The sequence below is a fragment of the Eptatretus burgeri genome, chromosome 3, assembly GCF_056783735.1.
Source record: "Eptatretus burgeri isolate ZD-2024b chromosome 3, Ebu_testis_v1, whole genome shotgun sequence".
NCBI lineage: Eukaryota > Metazoa > Chordata > Myxini > Myxiniformes > Myxinidae > Eptatretus > Eptatretus burgeri.
The window spans coordinates 129,022,769-129,042,594 of NC_140963.1; the positions used below are offsets into that span (position 1 = coordinate 129,022,769).

Here is a 19,826-nt window from a genome sequence, read left to right on the forward strand (position 1 = left end):
ATCAGATGCACTCATTTCAGGCTTATGGAGCCTTCTACTGCTTACTTCAAAGGCAAGCTTTGACGGTATTTATCGCAGGCCATCCATCTTGCCATACACTTTTTGACCAATGATATGCTACCATCTTCCTGACATCCTCGTGAAGCCACTTCCATTGAAGGAGGCTGCTGTGCCACATCAGTCTCTGGAACAATACGACATCTCGCGTTTACCAGTCTCCATTATTCGAGATGTCTTGCTTCTCAATAGCACAATTGAGCTCGGTGTCGCAGCAGCTCATTACACTACCTTGGCCGTCAACTAGAGTTTGCCTCTTCCTCTACCATTATCAGTGCCATGTACTCGGTATATAGGGGAAGGTCAACAAAATAAAGTGAATTTTATTATCACTAATAGTGCATGTGTATAATACAATTGTATCATGTGAGATATTGCAGGGACAAAAACAAGTCATTTGTTGACCACTTTGTACCTGGCCGGTTTCCCCATGTGTGGCGCTAATAATTCAAATTGCATGTAAAACCTCGATGCTGTGTACAAGAAATAGTGGGACAGCCATCTTTCTGCGAGTGCACCCTGATGGAGCAGCGAGGATTCATCAGATTTTTGCTGAATAAAAGGTGTCAAACCATGCGACATTCTGAGGAGAACGACTGCACAATATGGTACGAACTGTACGTCATGGAAATATATGCAGAAATGGTGTGAACGGTTTTTGAAAAGAATGGTCAAGTGCATATGATGAACCTGCGTGGGCAAACGGAGTCTGCCACCACAGAGGACATTGTGGCCAGGATTTATGATATGATTGACATGCGAGGAGAGGTGTGCATCAAAAGACAACATTGCTGCCATCATAGATCTGTCTCAGGATACTGTACACCCTCGAACTCACAAAAGTCTGGGGGTTGCTGCAAAGAGTATACTTACTGATGAAAAAAAAAAAGACTCATTTGTGAATATGCTGCAGTCTCCTGCAGCAATACGAACCAGAAAGCGGTGTACTGTCACATATCATGATCAGCACAGATGAAACATTTGCTCAGCATTACAAATGCAAGAATAAACAAATGGGCATCCATGCAATTGAAACAACCATATTGATCAAGACTAAAAATCGTTTGGAGAGTAAAGTCATCAACAACACTAAAAATAGTTTGTAGAGTAACATCATCACCAACACTAAAGTTATGTCTAAGTGTCAGGAGAGTGACGATGACGATATTCTGGGACCAGAAGGGTGTTTACATCAACCAGTGAAATGCTTACCCAGCTGGTTCCGAGATGAAGAGTGTGGCCTAAGGGACTTGTTATTCCAGTGCCTTCCGAGATAGAGGGTATGGCTTAGCCAATGGCTCTCTCGAATCCCAGTCAAATGACACGATGAACTTTAAAACTACCTGAAAAGCATGTAATCAGAGCATAATGTAGGCAAAAGCAATGCAATTAGGCTGGACTGGATGTGCTATTATCTACAAGTTCAATAGTAAACATCTTTACAAGTGAATTGGTCAATTCAACATTTGCCATATCTCCAAATGAGATCGATTGGATGCTCATAACTTCATGCTTGAGAATGATCAAACGTCATTCTGGGGTAATTTTGCACAGGAGGTTTGATGCTGCTTCTCTGACAACCCTGAGAGATGACAAACATACATACAATCAATCAATGCTTCAAGCACCAACAAAAAGTTAAAGAAATGCAAAAATAAATAAATAAATGAATAAACTTTAACCAATATTTCAACAAAAATCACATGACTGAAGAAACGAGGAAGCCTTTTGGCCCACCATTGCTGTGTTGCACCAAGTTAACTTTTGCTACAGCTGAAAAAAACAAATCTTCTTGAGGTTTTACTCAAGACCGAACATCCAGATCGTTAACGGGTGACCCAACTTGTAAAGACATATGATAAAGCACATGCACACTTTACATATCAGAAATTTAGATGCAAATACCATTTTATGGAGGGAATAAAAATATTAAATGCAGTACTACATTAATTTTTAGAAGTTCCAATATCATATTCAAGAACAAATCCATTGATTACTATTGCATAGTCAAACACTTTCAATAAATTGAGACTGAAAATGTGCTTTTGCCAAAATCGCAACATTTTGTCTCAAAACTGTCATAACAAGCTCGAATGAGTCCAGATGCTCGTCCTCTTAATGATGACATCATAAAAAGAATATGACGTCATTGTGATGAATAATTATCTATGCTAATGCCTGGCTTGATTCCCGCAAACAAAATTCAAACAGCTTGCCCAGTTTTGGAGATAATGGTATCGGCAATTTCCATTCGCGGCGATATTATGACGTCAACTTTTTTTCGAGGAAGAATTTCCAAAATCGGAGATGGTTACTGCCTGCGCGTGATCTTTCTGCATATACACGGCAAGTTTCACGAAGATCGGATGCAAACTCTGGATTGTGAAACAAAAAATGACAAAAAATAGGAATGACGTCATAAAAAAATTGATACGACGTCATAGTGATGTATCATATGTGCGGTAATTCATCTCTGCTAATGCCCTGTTCGATTCCCGTAAACAGAATTCAAAAAGCTTCCCTAGTTTCGGAGATAATTTTTAGGCGATTTCCATTAGCGGAGATATTTTGACGTCATAACTTTTTTTTCTAGGAGGAATTTTCAAAATCAGAGATGGTTACTGTCTGCGCAGGGTATTTTTTACACATATATGCCAAGTTAAAGGAAGTTTCGATGAAAACTGTAGGCTGTGAAACAAACTAGTTTCGGAGATAATGGTGTAGGCGATTTCCATTTGTGACGATATTATGACGTTAACTTTTTTTCTAGGAAGAATTTCCAAAATTGGAGATGGTTACTGCCTGCGCAGGGTATTTTTTACATATATACGCCAAGTTTCAGGAAGTTTCGATGAAAACTGTAGGCTGTGAAACAAAAAAGTCCACAAGAACAACAACGTGAGTAAGACTTAGAGATCCTCCACGAGGATCTAAAAACTAAGCAAAACCCAGTTGGTGTCTCCTGATGAGATAAATATTGCACATTGCAAAGGCAATTTAAAATGAAACAGCTTTAGGAAAATGAGATAAATCTCGGATTGCCATTAAGGTTACATATGCTTCCACACCTTCACTTTTACCAACGTACTTATGGCCGGATGTATCACAATTACAAGCCTGGGGAGTAACTGCTGAAATCTATCTGTCCGGGTTCTTCCCGACATCTTTGTTCCTTGTTCCTTTCACATTTCATTCAAAAAAATTTTCATAATTCTCTTTATTCGTTACAAGTCTTGCTTTTTCTTCTCTTTCATCTCTTTTACTCTCTATTCCTCTCTTTTGTTATGGATCTCTCGAAGGAGAAGTGAATTCTTGTCGAAATTTTTCTGTAAGGCTCACTTGGCTGCGTTTGGATGGGTTTGAGGGAAGTGGAGTCGCAGCTGAAATCCGAATCCTATCCAGGTTCCTCCTGAAGACGCCATCTTTGTTCTTTACTTCTTTGGGTTCCTCCTCATAACTCCATCTTTGCTCTCTATTTCTTCAGGTTCCTCCTCATGACTCCATCTTTGCTCTTTACTTCTTCGCGTTCCTTCTTTGTCTTCCCCTTCAATATAAATCGACCTTGAGCTCAGTGTCTTCCACATTACTTGCTCATCACCACATAAGTTGTGTGAGGTTGAGCAGTGACAATGCAGGGCCTTTGAAAAAGGGGCATGTAAGATGACTGGGAGAAGCAGCCAGGTAAAAACAACAGCGTTGTAAGTCCTGGGGTTGTACTTCAGCAGGGAAAAGAAGTGAGGTGAAGGAGAGCGAAATGGCCAGGTGTGGGACAGAGGTGAGTATGGGAGTGGATGTATGAAGTCATGTGTGAGGCTTGAGAGTTTGAAAGAAAAGGTGGGGGAGGAAAAGATAAGGAGGATGAATGAGATAGTGTTTGAGAATGCACGTGTAATGTTTGGAGTGAATGAGTGGGATTAGAAGGAGTCCATGTTGAGCAGAAGACAGAGGGAGATCCAAGAGTTGAGAAAGGATCTGAGGGCCTTGAGCGGAATATGGAATGAGGCGGTGCAAGGAGAGATTAATGGGCTTGATGTACTGAGGATGCATGTGAAAATGAAGTCATGAAGCTGAAAAGAGCAAAAAGGATGAGAAGAAAGAGGTTCTTTGAGAACCCGTCTCGATTTTTGAAGGATCTTTTGGATCAGTCTAAATCTGACGCACTGAAAGTATGGAAGGAAGGGTTAGAAGTTGGAAGGTCAAATGCATGTTACTTACACAAATGCAAGGAGGGATGAAGTGGTCAAGGATATATACGGCTTGGTGAAAATAACAGAGCCTGGTGTTCCATTTGATTTGTTAAAGCTGAAGATGTCTGAGGTTGAGGCAGTTTTGAGGAAGGTACAGTCTACATCAGCTCCTAGACTAAGTGGGGTACCACATAAGGTGTTTAAGAGTTGTGGAGGAATCAGGTGATATTTAGGGAAAACGTTGAAGGTGGTGTGGAGGCAAGGAGTGGTATTCAATGGAGTCAGGCAGAAGGAGGATGCATTCCGAAGGAGGAGTATGTGATAATCAAGCAGGTTGAGCAATGACAGCTTTTGACTTTGACATTTTTTTTTGACATTTTTGTACTGCTGGAGGCCCTTCTGCGTTTGCAATCATAATGTCGTTGTGATGATATCACCAAGGTGTTGGTTCAACTTTGGGACATTTTGTTAATCCCATTTGTACATCTCCCGACTGCTTAATAACAACTATTGGTGATTGGTGGGTGAAACATAATGTGTCCTCGTGGAAGTTCTATATATATATATATATATATATATATATATATATATATATATATATATATATATATATATATATATATATATATATATATATATATATATATATATATATATATATATATATATATATATATATATATACACACACACACACACACATATATATATATATATATATATATATATATATATATATATATATATATATATACATATATATATATATATATATATATATACACACACACACATATACATATATATATATATATATATATATATATATATATATATATATATATATACATATATATATATATATACATATATATATATACATATATATATACACACACACACACATACATATTGTTGTGGTTGACGAAATTCGCAAACCACCATTCAGGTCCCTTAGGTGAGATATTTCTGTAAGTACATGTGTGGTTAGGCCCAAACCCGTTGTTTAGAGGGAATAAATGTCATTCATGCGGGCTGCGACCCCTCCAGATAGCCGTTTTTCTTTTACTATCTTTATTTTGGACTAGCCGCCATTACTACCACCACCAACCACGTCTCAACGGCCATCACACAACAACCACCAACCGCAACGCCGCTTCACAACAACAGCCACGACCCTTACCGTCACATCTCGCTCTCGCAACCATCGCATCACCGTCATTCCCGCGCCGCTTGTGGGCACCGATACTGGACTCGTGCAGGGCGCGCACCGAGCAGCGGATGCAGAGACACCAGCCTTTCCGAAGAAATCGGATCAAAAACGACTCACGCCCACTTCTGTTCCGTCCTATCAGCTGTACTGTACTGGGCTGGGAGATGCTTAGCAGGCAGACACGAAGCGGAGGAACAGTCGAGCCGGGCTGTGTTGCACGAGTGCGAGCCAGGGCGTACTGTGCCCGCGGCTCTCCTTTATTCCGTACGCGGTACACTCACGAGCCGGCCGACTCCAGTATTACTACCACGCCTCAGACGGCGTGCACACCTCATATCCCTCGCCGAACCCCACGGCCACTCCTCCACCATCACGCCCATCATGCATCATCATCATGCCCCTCCCCGTGGGCATGACTACACCACACTCCTCCCTCCTAAAAGTATGATTATTAAATGATCAGTATTATAAGAAGCATGCAGAACACGAAGGATTTCGTATAATAATCATGGAAATAAAATGAAAATAACAAAGTATAATAGCACACCACATCATATAATGTGTCGATGCGAGCGAGTGGAGCAGCAAAGGTCAGGTCTGATCGCGTTACCGATATGAAGCAGCAAAATGAGAAGCACAGCGGCATTATGCAGCAAAAACGCCCCCCCCCCCCCAGGTGGCCCATGCTGACATGACCCTGGCCAAGGTCGTAACGACCTCTCGAGCTAACCTCCTCCGGCCCCATCAAACGCCTCCGGCCCGCTCCCCCAGGCAGACCCGACGTAGATAAACATCCCGAGGCCGGCAGCCCGCTATCTGGAAGCCGTGGCGCCAGCCTTAGACCTTGGCCGGGGGCGCTGAACAGCGCTGCTGGCTGCATGCATTTAATGCGCCAAAACAACTCACGCACCACCATCAGTCGAGACGCCAACGCCCGTCCCAACGGCCTTGAGCGAACACAGCGAGTTGTGCTCGCAATCAGAGGTGGAGGTAACGCAGACCAGGGCACCAGTCTTGGTTCCGAGTCGATCTCCGAGACCCACACGGCCGCTAGACGGGAGCAACTCCACTTAAACCACACTGCAATCATAGGCTCGTTATAAATCATTACGAATAACATTCGAAGCATCGTAAATTCATTTTTCCGTACAGCGCGCTTTTTTGATAAAATCCCAGCACATGACAAAGCAATTACCTGCGGCCTGGAGCAACTGGAGGCTAACAAACCTTCTTTATTCGCCCCACATCACATTGACCATAATCCAACTCCCATTGACTGATCTCCGCCACATCCACTTTTATATGAGAACTGCTGGCATTTATTTCAACAACGTTAAACTGCATCACTAGAGCAAGGAAAAACACATATGCCATGAACAACAACCCACAACCCACATCACGAGTCCGCTTCTTGGTTGTCGACTTGATGCTGCGACTCGCGACTCCCTTTAACGCCACGGGCCCACCGCCACCTGTTGAAGCTGCCTGAACCACACCGATGCGCATTGCCTCACGAACCCTGCCGAAGCGCGGGAACTCATCGCGAACGGCGCGGGAACTCATCGCGAAAGCTGATATGGCTCTCGCCGCTCCTGGAGCGCACCCTCATCGCCGCAGGCAGCAACGAACGGTGGCTCCGCTGCATCGACGCGGCCCCCGCCACCAGCGCCGCCCTCGGTATTCGACGAAGGTCTCGAAGAGAGCACTGGCACATCTGGAGGCACGAACCGGAACCCGTTCCGACCCAAAAGGGTCCGGCTCGCCGAGCCCGGCTCCTGCTCCGGCTCGCCGGCATCATCATGCCCCGGCTGCAGTGCTGATCTCCAGGTCACTGGGGTCCTGCTGCGGTGCCCCTTCGCTCCCGGTGCGATCGTGCTGCGGTGCCCCTTCGCTCCCGGTGCGACCGTGCTGCGGTGCTCCTTCGCTCCCGGTGCGACCGTGCTGCGTGTGCGCGCTCTCGTCCCGCACCGCTAGGCGTGCGAGCACCCTGCGGCACTTGAGCCATCGCGCGGACTTGCGCGGTCACCGGTGTCTGCTCGATAGATGAAACAGTCGCGATCGCCGAGTCGAATGTGATGTCGGTCAATGGCTGCTCGCAGACAATGTCAATGGCTGCTCGCAGACCAGAAATAAAATGATCTCTGAACCGTGCCGGATGCTCCTCTGCCGTGAATTTGCACGGCACAGCCGAATGCGATGCGCGGCCAGCACGAGTGGACTCAACTCGACACCCGATCCGTGCCTCGCTCACTTCCCCCCCCCCCCCCTGCCACTGATCTTGTCATTTCCGGATCAATCGCAAGCAGGGTTCGACGCGGGACGGAAGGATCGCCTCGCACACCGCCATCTATGACCGTAACAATGGGCGATGACCCTCGGCCCACACACCGTAGACGACCTCGAGAGCCCAGACCGCCGTCCGAGTGATTGCATTGCCACGCCGCCCACGCCCCGCGCCGCAGACCGTGCGCCTGGCCGTGCGTGCCTGCCCCATCGCGATGACCCCTAGACCATCTGCTGTGTCCCGACCATCGAGACCTCGGATATTCTCCAGAGCTTGCGCGACGTCCCAACGCCGCGTTCGAGCCGAAACGCGTATCCTCGACAAAACGAACAAGAAAATGAACCAAATGAACGAACGTTGCCCACTCGACGGGCCGGCGAGATTCCGACGAAGGCGGGCACGCGTACGTTTGCCATGCACCGACCCTTTGCCATGTTCGCGCCGGCGAGACCTTTGGCTCCGTAGCCTGGAACCGCACGGGTCATTTGCCGCCCTTACACACGTCGATCCGCCGATCCTCGTCGCCACTGTACTGTACTGGGCTGGGAGATGCTTAGCAGGCAGACACGAAGCGGAGGAACAGTCGAGCCGGGCTGTGTTGCACGAGTGCGAGCCAGGGCGTACTGTGCCCGCGGCTCTCCTTTATTCCGTACGCGGTACACTCACGAGCCGGCCGACTCCAGTATTACTACCACGCCTCAGACGGCGTGCACACCTCATATCCCTCGCCGAACCCCACGGCCACTCCTCCACCATCACGCCCATCATGCATCATCATCATGCCCCTCCCCGTGGGCATGACTACACCACATCAGCGAGCATGGGGCGATTTGGCCCCGCCTCCAGGTGCGTCAGAGTAATATCGCTATATGCAGATTCATGGATCAAAAAGCATTCACGCCCATTTTTCCTCTGTCCAATGGGGAGCCAGCCAGAGGTAAAGGGTCGAAGGTGAAGGAGCGAGGCCCCGGGGGCTATAAAAGGGCCGCGTTCGCTCGCCGAAAAGGGCAGTCGGTGGAGTTGGGAAGAAGAAGCAGTAGTAGTCAGTCAAGTGCAGTTCGGAGTTGAGTTGGGAAGAGCCAGTCAAGAGAGGAGTCGGAGAAGGCAGTTTGACGGAGCTGTGGAGAGTTGGAGAGGTGGTGCGGCGAAGGCAGTCGAGGGGGTGCTCGTGTCAGAGTCGGGGAGCTGCGGAGAGGAGAGGCCGGCAACGCGACCGAGGTCGTGGTGGAGACGCTCGTCGCGGGACCCGAGCCAGGGAGATATCCTCCTTCCCCCGAGCATCAACAACCCCCTCCTGTTTCCCCCCACGCTGAGATAGTGCGAGAAGGGGGCCCCGTTCCCACCCCATTCCAGACACTGTCCGCGAGGCCCGCGGAGTCGGGGCGCCACCGCCACTTTGCGGCTCATCATCAGACGGGTAGGCCCGACGCGGTCTCGGCCCCAGGCCCGTCTGCCCCCATCATCCTTGAGGGTGGTCCTTTTCTTTTGCTTTGAGTATATGTGTTGTCGGCGCCATCTGTGAAGTAAAACTGTATAAGTGTTGCCGTGTGCTCGGTAGTCGGTGGTATATCTGCATTGTGTTTAGCTTTTACATTTGCTTTTTGTGTATTATTGTGTGTTTCTTCTTCTTTTACATTTGCTTTTGGTGTAATTGTATATGTGTGCTTTCCGTTCATCGCGAAATAAATGTGCTTTATGTTGAACTGTTTTTCCCGTTTCGCTTCGTCTTTTCCTTTATTGAATCTCCATCTTACTTCACGTAAAGGGTTGGTCATGGGCTAAAACACGCGATAATTATTAATCGAACCGTCGGGGTTGACGATAACACCGCTCGGTTATCCCGATAGTACGGAACGGGTCGCTTAAAGTGGCCCGTGTCCGAAGTCGACCTGCGGCGAGGTGCAATCGCACGGTCTACTCTCCGTGTGGGTACTTAGGTAGGTCGAATTTGGCGAGCAACCCTATCCCACGCGGGGGGCCGATTGGCACGATCGTGGTGAGGCCGAAAGGCCCACCCGTGACTAGTTCCCGGCATTAGTCCGAGAGGGTCACGACGGGATTGTCCGTCCGGTGGGCGACGTGCCGCGATTCGAGTTACGTGGCCGTACGCACGCCGGCGGGCGCGAATACCGCAACAATGGTGTCAGGAGTGGGATATAAACTCATCGCCCTCCTCGCGGCACTGGTATCGGAGAACGGGAAAACGGGCTCTCCTGTCTCCAGCTAAATTCACGGGAATCGGTCCAGGGGTGAGAGGAGCGACCCCCGATTCCCTCCAAATTACGAGCGAGCTAAATTAACCCTTTACGAGAAATAAGATGGCGTCTCAAGGCGAGCGGGAGCCGGGGGTATTAGAAATGTATATGTGTAGTAATATAGGATCCATGGTCCAGGATGAAAACCCCGTGCAGGAAATGTTGGTTGTGCAGGAACACGAACTCGCCCAACTGAACCCAGAGCCCGAAATAGGTGCGGCGGCGGCCGCGGTGTATGACACCTCCCCTCCCCCCCTCCGCCAAAACACCCCGATCCTTGCCGAATCAGCTCAGCTGAGTGCATCCGACATGGCCCAGCTATGCGCCATGGTGGCGGCAATGACAGCGAGGATGGATGCGGATACGCAACAAATGGAAAATAAAAAAATGGATGGAAACGCACTCGAAGCGAAAAACCAAATGAAAGAAATGCGGGGTGAGATGCAGAGCATGGGCATAGGCCTGCAGGCAGGCATTATGGCAATGGCGAGGAGCGAAACGCGGACCACGGGCGAGAAAATGGCGCTGCCACGTGCTGGGACGAACGAGCTGGGGGGGAGTGCAACGGCTGTCAGGCCCGCGGTCGGGGCGGGCGAGAAAATAATTCGGGAGACGTGTAAGACGAGACACGAGGTAAAGAAGGTATTAGAAAAATTAAAAGAAAGCCAGGAGGAGACAGAGGAGGGATTGAAGGTCGAAACGGTGGAGTGTGAGAAAAGACTTCAAGACATGACGAAGAGAGTTGATAAGCTGGGACTGGAGGTAAAAACGGAGACAGAGGAACTGGGAAGACGGGTAGAAAACCACAAGCGCAAGCCGGAAGAACAGTTAGAAGCCAAAGCAAGGTCGGAGGGTGCGGAGATGAGAAAAGAATTGGAAAAGAAAGTTTCTGAGTTACAGAAACACCAAAACAAAGAGAGGGAACTACAAAACGAACTGAGAGTGTTAAAAGAGGAAAGGAAGAGAACGGAAAATGAAACTTTAAGAAACCACACTGTACAGATCGAACAGCTGGAAGCGAAGGCCAGACTAAAGAATGAGGAACAAGAAAGAGTAATGAGGGAAGAACGAATGAGACAGGAGAAAGAAATCAGTCAGTTGAAAGAAATGACGAGATTGCAGAAGGAGGAACAAGAGAGACAGTGGAATAGAAAACTGAAAGAGTATGAATTTGAAACTGAACGACAAAAGGAAAAAAATAGGTTTGAATACGAGGAGAAAGTAAAGGAGCAAGGAATGAAGCAGGAAGGAGAAATCAGGAGATTGAAGGACACAACGAGATTGGAGGGAAGAACGAGAGGAACAATGGAATAGAAAACAAAAAGAACATGAATCTGAGGTTGACCAATTGAAAGAAAGGCTGGAGTACGAGGAGATAGACAAAGAACAGCGAATGAAACACAAAATGGAGATGAACCAAATCAAGAAAACCATGAAACTGGAGAAGGAAGGACAGGAGAGGGAACGAGGAAGAGTAATGAGACAGCAGCAAATGAAACACAAAAAGGAGATTAACCAAATTAAGCAAACAACGAAACTGGAGAAGGAAGGACAGGAGAGGAAACAAGGAAGAGTATTGAGACAGCAGCAAATGAAACACAAAAGGGAGATTAACCAAATGAAGCAAACCATGAAACTGGAGAAGGAAGGACAGGAGAGGAAACAAGGAAGAGTAATGAGACAACAGCAAATGAAACACAAAAAGGAGATTAACCAAATGAAGAAAACCATGAAACTGGATAAGGAAAGGCAGGAGAGGAAACTAGGAAGAGTAATGAGACAGCAGCGAATGAAACACAAAATGGAGATGAACCAAATCAAGAAAACCATGAAACTGGAGAAGGAAGGACAGGAGAGGGAACGAGGAAGAGTAATGAGACAGCAGCAAATGAAACACAAAAGGGAGATTAACCAAATCAAGAAAACCATGAAACTGGAGAAGGAAGGACAGGAGAGGGAACGAGGAAGAGTAATGAGACAGCAGCAAATGAAACACAAAAAGGAGATTAACCAAATTAAGCAAACAACGAAACTGGAGAAGGAAGGACAGGAGAGGAAACAAGGAAGAGTAATGAGACAGCAGCGAATGAAACACAAAAAGGAGATTAACCAAATGAAGCAAACCATGAAACTGGAGAAGGAAGGACAGGAGAGGAAACGAGGAAGAGTAGTGAGAGAACAGCGAATGAAACACAGGAAGGAAATGAGCCAATTGAAAGAAACTATGAGATTGGAAAACAAAGAGCAGGAGGAACAGTGGGAGAGAAAACAACAACTATATGACTGTGAAATTGAACAACTAAAACGGAGAGCGAGATTGGAGTCAACGGAGATTGAGGAGCTACGGAGGGAGAACGAACAGCTAATGGGGCTCAGAGAGAAAGAACGACTCAGATGGGAATGAAAAAGGAACCAGGAAGAGACAGAAAAAAGGAACCAGGAGAGAAAATGTATAGAGACACGGGAGACAGACAAAATAGAGGAGAGACTGCATGATAATGACGGGTTTAGAGACGCACACACACACACGGAGGTAGTGGAGGACGATGAGGGTGAGCTCGCGGAGCGTGAAGGGACCCAGTGCGAGCAGCGGGATAGCCTCCTCCAGGAAAGAGGGGAGGGAGTATGCCCCCTTGAGGCGAGTCACGACCAGGTGGGTTCGGTCGTGCTTTGCGAGGTTCGAGGGGAGGAGTGCTGTGGACAGGTGCACGGAGAGCTTGGGGGGTATAGAGGCCCCGGGGACCCTTGTGGGGACACAAATCCCCAGTGTGGTTGTCCCGGTGTGTGTGGTGCAAGGTGTGAGTGCGTCCCCGTGTGTGGATGAAACGGCCAGTATGAGTGAGGCACCGCGGGCGAGTGCCCCCGCGTGTGTGAGTAGTATGGTTTGTGTGAGGGAAATGGCACGAGTGAGTGAAAGGCCGCGAGTGCGTGGAGCCACGTGTGCAAGGGAGGAAGCATGCGTGAGTGAACGGCCGAGTGCAAGGGAGACCGTGTGTGTGAGAGAGCGGTATGTAAGGGAGATGTCGGTCGGCATGTGTGAACATGCAGCCGCGTCTCCCGGTGTGAGTTTAATGGTCTGGAGTGTGAGCGTTGTAACACGCGGGAGTGCGTGTGTCGAATGGCGACGACGGCGACATGTGAGGAAAGAAAGCCGAGTAGCGGCTGTAGTTGTTTCGGGGACCGTGCCGGGTTCACCCAGCAGTGAGCATGAGGTCCGTGCTGTGCAACGCACGAGGCCCCCACGTGCTCGCTTGCGAGAGTGAAGTCCCGGTCCGGAAACGCACGCGGTGGATTTGCCGATCCCGCGGACGGACAAAGTTTAGGCAGGATTATGGATTTGGACCGGACGGGTTCTCCACGCGATCGTGTGTGTTAAGCTCCAACGGGCAAAGCACATGTGTTCGGGTGGGGAACCCCTCGAGACGTGGGGCTTGTGTTTTTTTTATGCGCACGGTGACTTCATGGCTGCACGCGGGGTTGGAATCCGGCAGGAGGGGTATCCCTGCCGGATGGTACCGTCCAAGGAGGGACGAGGTACACGTGCAGCTGCATGACGTCACAGGCAGGTGCAAAGTGCGCGAGCTGTGAGTTGCCGCGCTGGTGCTGCGCATGCAAAAAAAAAAAGAAAGAAGGGCAAGCCTCACTTTCGGGTGCACAGGATTCCCGGGCAAGGGGTGGAAGACCCCCTTACCAGGGCATAGGATGGAAACTAGTTAGGGGGAAGGGTTAGCTTAGCTAGACCGACTTCATGGGGGCAGGGGAAAGTCCTCATGGAGTCCGTGGAATGGATGAGTTAGAGGGATTGTAGCCAGATTTAGGTTGGGAAATTGATTAATGGGATTATTTGGAGACAGTGACAGACTTGTGGATGTGTAGCGGGGACGTAGCTTAGCTACGTAGTGTTAAATGGAACGTGCTGTAGTTTAAGGGACGACGTGGGAGCACGAGTTAGTTAGGGGATGTAGTTAGAAGGATGGCAGAGTTCAGCGGTGAGTGTGTTGAAAAGTTGTTGGTGAAAGAAGTGGAAGCATGTGCTTGGTGAGTGAGTGAGGCCAGCGGGTCTGTGTGAATGGAGCGAATGGGGAATGCATGGTGCGATGAGTGATTGGGGGGAGGAGGGACTCCCGCCCAAGGGACCCCGGGGTCAGTGTAGAGTGAGTTTTAGGGGGTTAGTTAAATTGAAAAATGGAGGTCATTTTGTTGTTGGTGTGAATGTAGGCTCGAAACCCGTTTGGAGGGGTGCAGGAGCCCTGTTGACGGGCTGGGAGCGTGGCTGCGAAAGGTGAGTATCGCTGAGTGGGTACCCCGGGCACCAGGCTAGTCGGCCGTGGTAGGCCAAGGGCCCATGGGGGGCCGGGATAGCGTAGTGGGCACGGGTGCGCCTGCTTGGTGCGGGGGCCCGGGGCGCCATTAGCCGCGTGGGCAGTGTTGTGGGCACGGGTGACCCTCGGAAAGGGGCCTGGGAAGCCAGCCTGCCACGTGTGCATTTCAGGGGAGGTGCCATGGGGGGCACTCCCCGGTGTTAGGGAGCTGGTAGGCTCGGAGGCAGTGTAGTGCCCGGGGGTGCCATAGCGGGAGATTCGGCAGAGGGTCGTGCCTGCCAAAGGGAGCCACGTGTCCCAGCCATGAGACCGTGTGAGGGCACGGAGAGAAAATTGGGGGGCGAGGCCCGAAATTGTGAGGACACCAACACAGGCGACGGGAAACTGGGTTGTTAGAACCAATAGTTTAAGCGCGAGGCGCTTGTTGAAAGCCCCGGGGTAGTTTAACAGTTAAATGGTTAGGGTAGATTAGGAAGTGTACCCCTCCGCACCATCCATCCCCTCGCTCTCGTTGTGGGCCGCTGGACCCACTTTGGTTATAGATCGCTGAAGTCTGGGGAGTCCATCCTGAGGCTTGAATTGGGCCTCGACACAGGACGCTAGCTCTCCCTTATTCCCCTCTGGGAAGGGAACGTAGGAGTTGGGAGTAGGCTAGGTGACAGGATAGGTTAGCCGAACAAAGACGATAAAGGGGGTTAGGGGACGATTTATAGTGGGGAAGTAAAAATAAAAAAATAAGTTGGGGCTAAATTGGGGTTTGACAAATTAAGGGAGTGGGTATAGACAGTGACAGGCAAAAGCGATAGGTTGGGAGGGAGACCGTAGGGTCGGTCCGAGCCCGCCTTCCGAGTGGCCAGCACCACCGCACTCCCTCCACCAACCCCCACTGAACGGCAAAGGCTGGCCAGCTTCATCTGCTGGCTGTGTTGCTGTAAGGCCTGTGCCGGCCCACTTCATCTGCCGGCTGGCTGTTTTTCTTCAAGGCCTGTGCCGGCCCACTTCATCGGCAGCTGTTGTGTTGCTGCAAGGCCTGTGCAGGCCGGATCATCTGCAGCTGTGGTACTTCAAGGCCTGTGCCGGCCAGTTCATCTGCCGGCTGTGTTTGCCTGCAACGGCCTGGTTCTGCAGGCTGTGTTTGCCTGGTGCCTTTGCCATGCCATGCCATGCCCACTGCCCACGTTCACCAGCCCCGTTCAATTTTGCTTTGCCCCCCCCCTGTTCATTTCCATGCGCGCCGGGATCATCGTAAAAGCAACAGTTTGCAAGCTGCAAGAACTGCCCTGTTGGCAGCTACAACACGGGCCTGCAGTGGCGGCCCGTGCACCGTGTTTGCGTCCATCCATTCATCCATCCATTCGTTGTGTTCATTGCGTGTGCCACTTGAGCTGGCACGGAGACTGCGTTTGTGCAGCCCATGCACCGTTGTGGTTCACTGCGTTCAGTTCAAACCATTCATCCATCCATTCATTGTGTTCATTGCGTGTGCCACTTGAGCTGGCACGGAGACTGCGTTTGTGCGGCCCATGCACCGTTGTGGTTCACTGCGTTCAGTTCAAAAGGGAAGGCCTTGGACTGCATGTGAGCAGCCGGCCACGTTCCCTGTCACCTGCATTGTTTGAGCCAGAGACTGCATGCGAGCAGCCTGGCTCCCTGCTAACTGCTTTCTTTTTGCAGAGTTCAGTGATCCTGGGCCATGGTTTAGTGTAAAATTTGTAAGTTAAGGTTAAGATGTACTGTAAATATGAGTGCGCCCCCGGCATGTCTGTCCTAGCGCCGGCAATTTTATTTAAGTCGTCCGTGTGAGTGAGTTTGTTTAGTTAGTTACTCAGCCCTCAGGTTATTTATTTTGGGGACACGAATACCATGAATGTCGCACTCAGGGATCCGTAGGTAAAATGTACTAGGGGAGAACTACACATGATGGCACACGAAAATTTGACGACTCGGGACGAGTCTGTAAAAAGGGGAGGGGGTAGTGTTGTGGTTGACGAAATTCGCAAACCACCATTCAGGTCCCTTAGGTGAGATATCTCTGTAAGTATATGTGTAGTTAGGCCCAAACCCGTTGTTTAGAGGGAATAAATGTCATTCATGCGGGCTACGACCCCTCTAGATAGCCGTTTTTCTTTTACTATCTTTATTTTGGACCAGCCGCCATTACTACCACCACCAACCACGTCTCAACGGCCATCACACAACAACCACCAACCGCAACGCCGCTTCACAACAACAGCCACGACCCTTACCGTCACATCTCGCTCTCGCAACCATCGCATCACCGTCATTCCCGCGCCGCTTGTGGGCACCGATACTGGACTCGTGCAGGGCGCGCACCGAGCAGCGGATGCAGAGACACCAGCCTTTCCGAAGAAATCGGATCAAAAACGACTCACGCCCACTTCTGTTCCGTCCTATCAGCGAGCATGGGGCGATTTGGCCCCGCCTCCAGGTGCGTCGTAGTAATATCGCTATATGCAGATTCATGGATCAAAAAGCATTCACGCCCATTTTTCCTCTGTCCAATGGGGAGCCAGCCAGAGGTAAAGGGTCGAAGGAGAAGGAGCGAGGCCCCGGGGGCTATAAAAGGGCCGCGTTCGCTCGCCGAAAAGGGCAGTCGGTGGAGTTGGGAAGAAGAAGCAGTAGTAGTCAGTCAAGTGCAGTTCGGAGTTGAGTTGGGAAGAGCCAGTCAAGAGAGGAGTCGGAGAAGGCAGTTGGACGGAGCTGTGGAGAGTTGGAGAGGTGGCGGCGGCGAAGGCAGTCGAGGGGGTGCTCGTGTCAGAGTCGGGGAGCTGCGGAGAGGAGAGGCCGGCAACGCGACCGAGGTCGTGGTGGAGACGCTCGTCGCGGGACCCGAGCCAGGGAGATATCCTCCTTCCCCCGAGCATCAACAACCCCCTCCTGTTTCCCCCCGCGCTGAGATAGTGCGAGAAGGGGGCCCCGTTCCCACCCCATTCCAGACACTGTCCGCGAGGCCCGCGGAGTCGGGGCGCCACCGCCATTTTGCGGCTCATCATCAGACGGGTAGGCCCGACGCGGTCTCGGCCCCAGGCCCGTCTGCCCCCATCATCCTTGAGGGTGGTCCTTTTCTTTTGCTTTGAGTATATGTGTTGTCGGCGCCGTCTGTGAAGTAAAACTGTATAAGTGTTGCCGTGTGCTCGGTCGTCGGTGGTATATCTGCATTGTGTTTAGCTTTTACATTTGCTTTTTGTGTATTATTGTGTGTTTCTTCTTCTTTTACATTTGCTTTTGGTGTAATTGTATATGTGTGCTTTCCGTTCATCGCGAAATAAATGTGCTTTATGTTGAACTGTTTTTCCCGTTTCGCTTCGTCTTTTCCTTTATTGAATCTCCATCTTACTTCACGTAAAGGGTTGGTCGTGGGCTAAAACGCCCGATAATTATTAATCGAACCGTCGGGGTTGACGATAACACCGCTCGGTTATCCCGATAGTACGGAACGGGTCGCTTAAAGTGGCCCGTGTCCGAAGTCGACCTGCGGCGAGGTGCGATCGCCCGGTCTACTCTCTGTGTGGGTACTTAGGTAGGTCGAATTTGGCGAGCAACCCTATCCCACGCGGGGGGCCGATTGGCACGATCGTGGTGAGGCCGAAAGGCCCACCCGTGACTAGTTCCCGGCGTTAGTCCGAGAGGGTCACGATGGGATTGTCCGTCCGGTGGGCGACGTGCCGCGATTCGAGTTACGTGGCCGTCCGCACGCCGGCGGGCGCGAATACCGCAACAATATATATTATAGATTTCCACCGCGTTCGGACGGCCGCTTCAGACCAATCGCGGTCGCGCGCCGACCGAAGGCTACAATCCATCATGACTTGCCGGACCAACCCCGGAATCCAGCCACGGATGCCTTAACGCATCATAAACCAGTCAATACTCTGTCCACGCGCTACAGGGTCTATCGCGGAATTGTCGATTTCCCTAACTATTTGCGTGGACAGAAATACCGAGAGTTTATACCTCGACGAAATGAGCCGCTTAAGCGTGCTTCATTCCGTGTGCGAGCCGAGCGGTTTTAAATCGCCAAGTTCCATCGGACCAGATTTACTTTTATCGGCTTTAAAAGCCAGCTAATTCTCCGAATGCACCATGGCAGTCAATGTGAGGATATGACACGACGAGCAGGTTCATGTTCAACAATGGGGGACATTTATTTGAACAAGCACATAAGCAATCAATGGGGGGATGGGACATGACACGAGAAAACCCTACAGCCGAGTATAAGAAATGCAAGTATATACAGGCACTTACACAATTCACTACTTATTGAGACAAGACCCTCAGACTTCCACACAAAACCCAGGGAAAAGAAACTGGCTTGTAAGCCTTTAATGTTCTCAGAGCCGGGATGACCGGAAGGCTCCGAGAGGCCGGGCCGGTTTCCTGGCCGCCCCTTGGTGGCGACTCTGTGGTCTTCGCTCGGCGACCCTTGGCGTCTCAGTCCCGTCTGATACGCTGCCAATGCGCCAGTCGCTTGAACAGTTTAGCGGCTCGAGCAGCCGGGCGAGTGGCTTGAATGGCGGCTTGGTTGGTCGGGCCTGGTGACGCGCCCGACTCTCCACTTCAGACTCCGCTGGCTGCTCCAAGACTTCACAACTCCACTCCAACTCCTCTCTCCGTCCCCAACAACTTTGCTGGCCTCGGTCTCTCTCCGTCTTTTATTTGCTCTGATGCGCTTCCCTACCCCCATCCCGGCGCGCGGGGAAAGTCCCTTGGGGTGGGAGTTGGTACCTGCTTTTTTCTGAGCATCCATTTTGTAACGGTCATCCTTGTTTATCCGTTCTGAGAGACCCGCCCCAACCTGGCGCACGGGGGCAATCCCAGGAGTGATCGGGTTTTCCTTTGTTTCTGTGCATACTTTTTGTAATGGTCGTGGAGAATGTGGCTCCTTTGGCAGTGTTTGTGGAGAAGGCGTGGTTGTAGAGTTGATGGTGTTGTGGTGGGGATGGCATGGTTGTAGAGATGTTGTGGTGGAAGTGGCGTGGTTGTAGAGTTTGTCGTTGAAGAGATGTTGTTTGTTTGAAATAAAAGATAGAATAGAATAACGGCTCACTCAAAGATTCACAGCCCGGCACACGAATAATTCCTTTTACACATCGGTGGGGGAATCCAAACCTGAAACACTTACTTATCGAGATAACTGATCTTCGGGGAACCTGAATGGTGTTCTGTGAATTTCCACCACCGTAACAATATACATACATACATACATACATACATACATACATACATACAGTGTCTCACTAAAGTGAGTACACCCCTCACAAATATGTAAATAATTCAGTGTAACTTTTTAAGCACCTGTGCTGGAAGCAAAACCTTAGAGTTGATGACAGCAGACATTCTACAATATGTATGCAGGCACAAAACTGCCATTCCGTAAAAACAATGTGGCATATTATCATATGAATATTTCTGAAAGAGGAGGCAACAAAAGCGAGTACCCCCCCTGCTATTGTCTGCACAAGAAGTAAGTCAAGCATGGTAAAACAG

The 19,826-nt window shown here is 49.9% G+C and overlaps 1 protein-coding gene across 2 annotated transcripts in view; it reads right to left on the reverse strand.

Annotated features, from left to right (window-relative positions):
- Positions 1-350: 350 nt before the first annotated feature.
- Positions 351-19,826, reverse strand: part of NCAPG2 (non-SMC condensin II complex subunit G2) — a 261,538-nt gene continuing 242,062 nt past the window's right edge. For both annotated transcript variants that reach the window (XM_085875556.1, XM_085875555.1), the window contains exon 28: positions 351-1,639. In XM_085875556.1, coding sequence (XP_085731682.1) covers positions 1,588-1,639 — 52 coding nt within the window. In that variant the 3' untranslated portion in view covers positions 351-1,587. The remainder of the gene's footprint in view (positions 1,640-19,826) is intronic.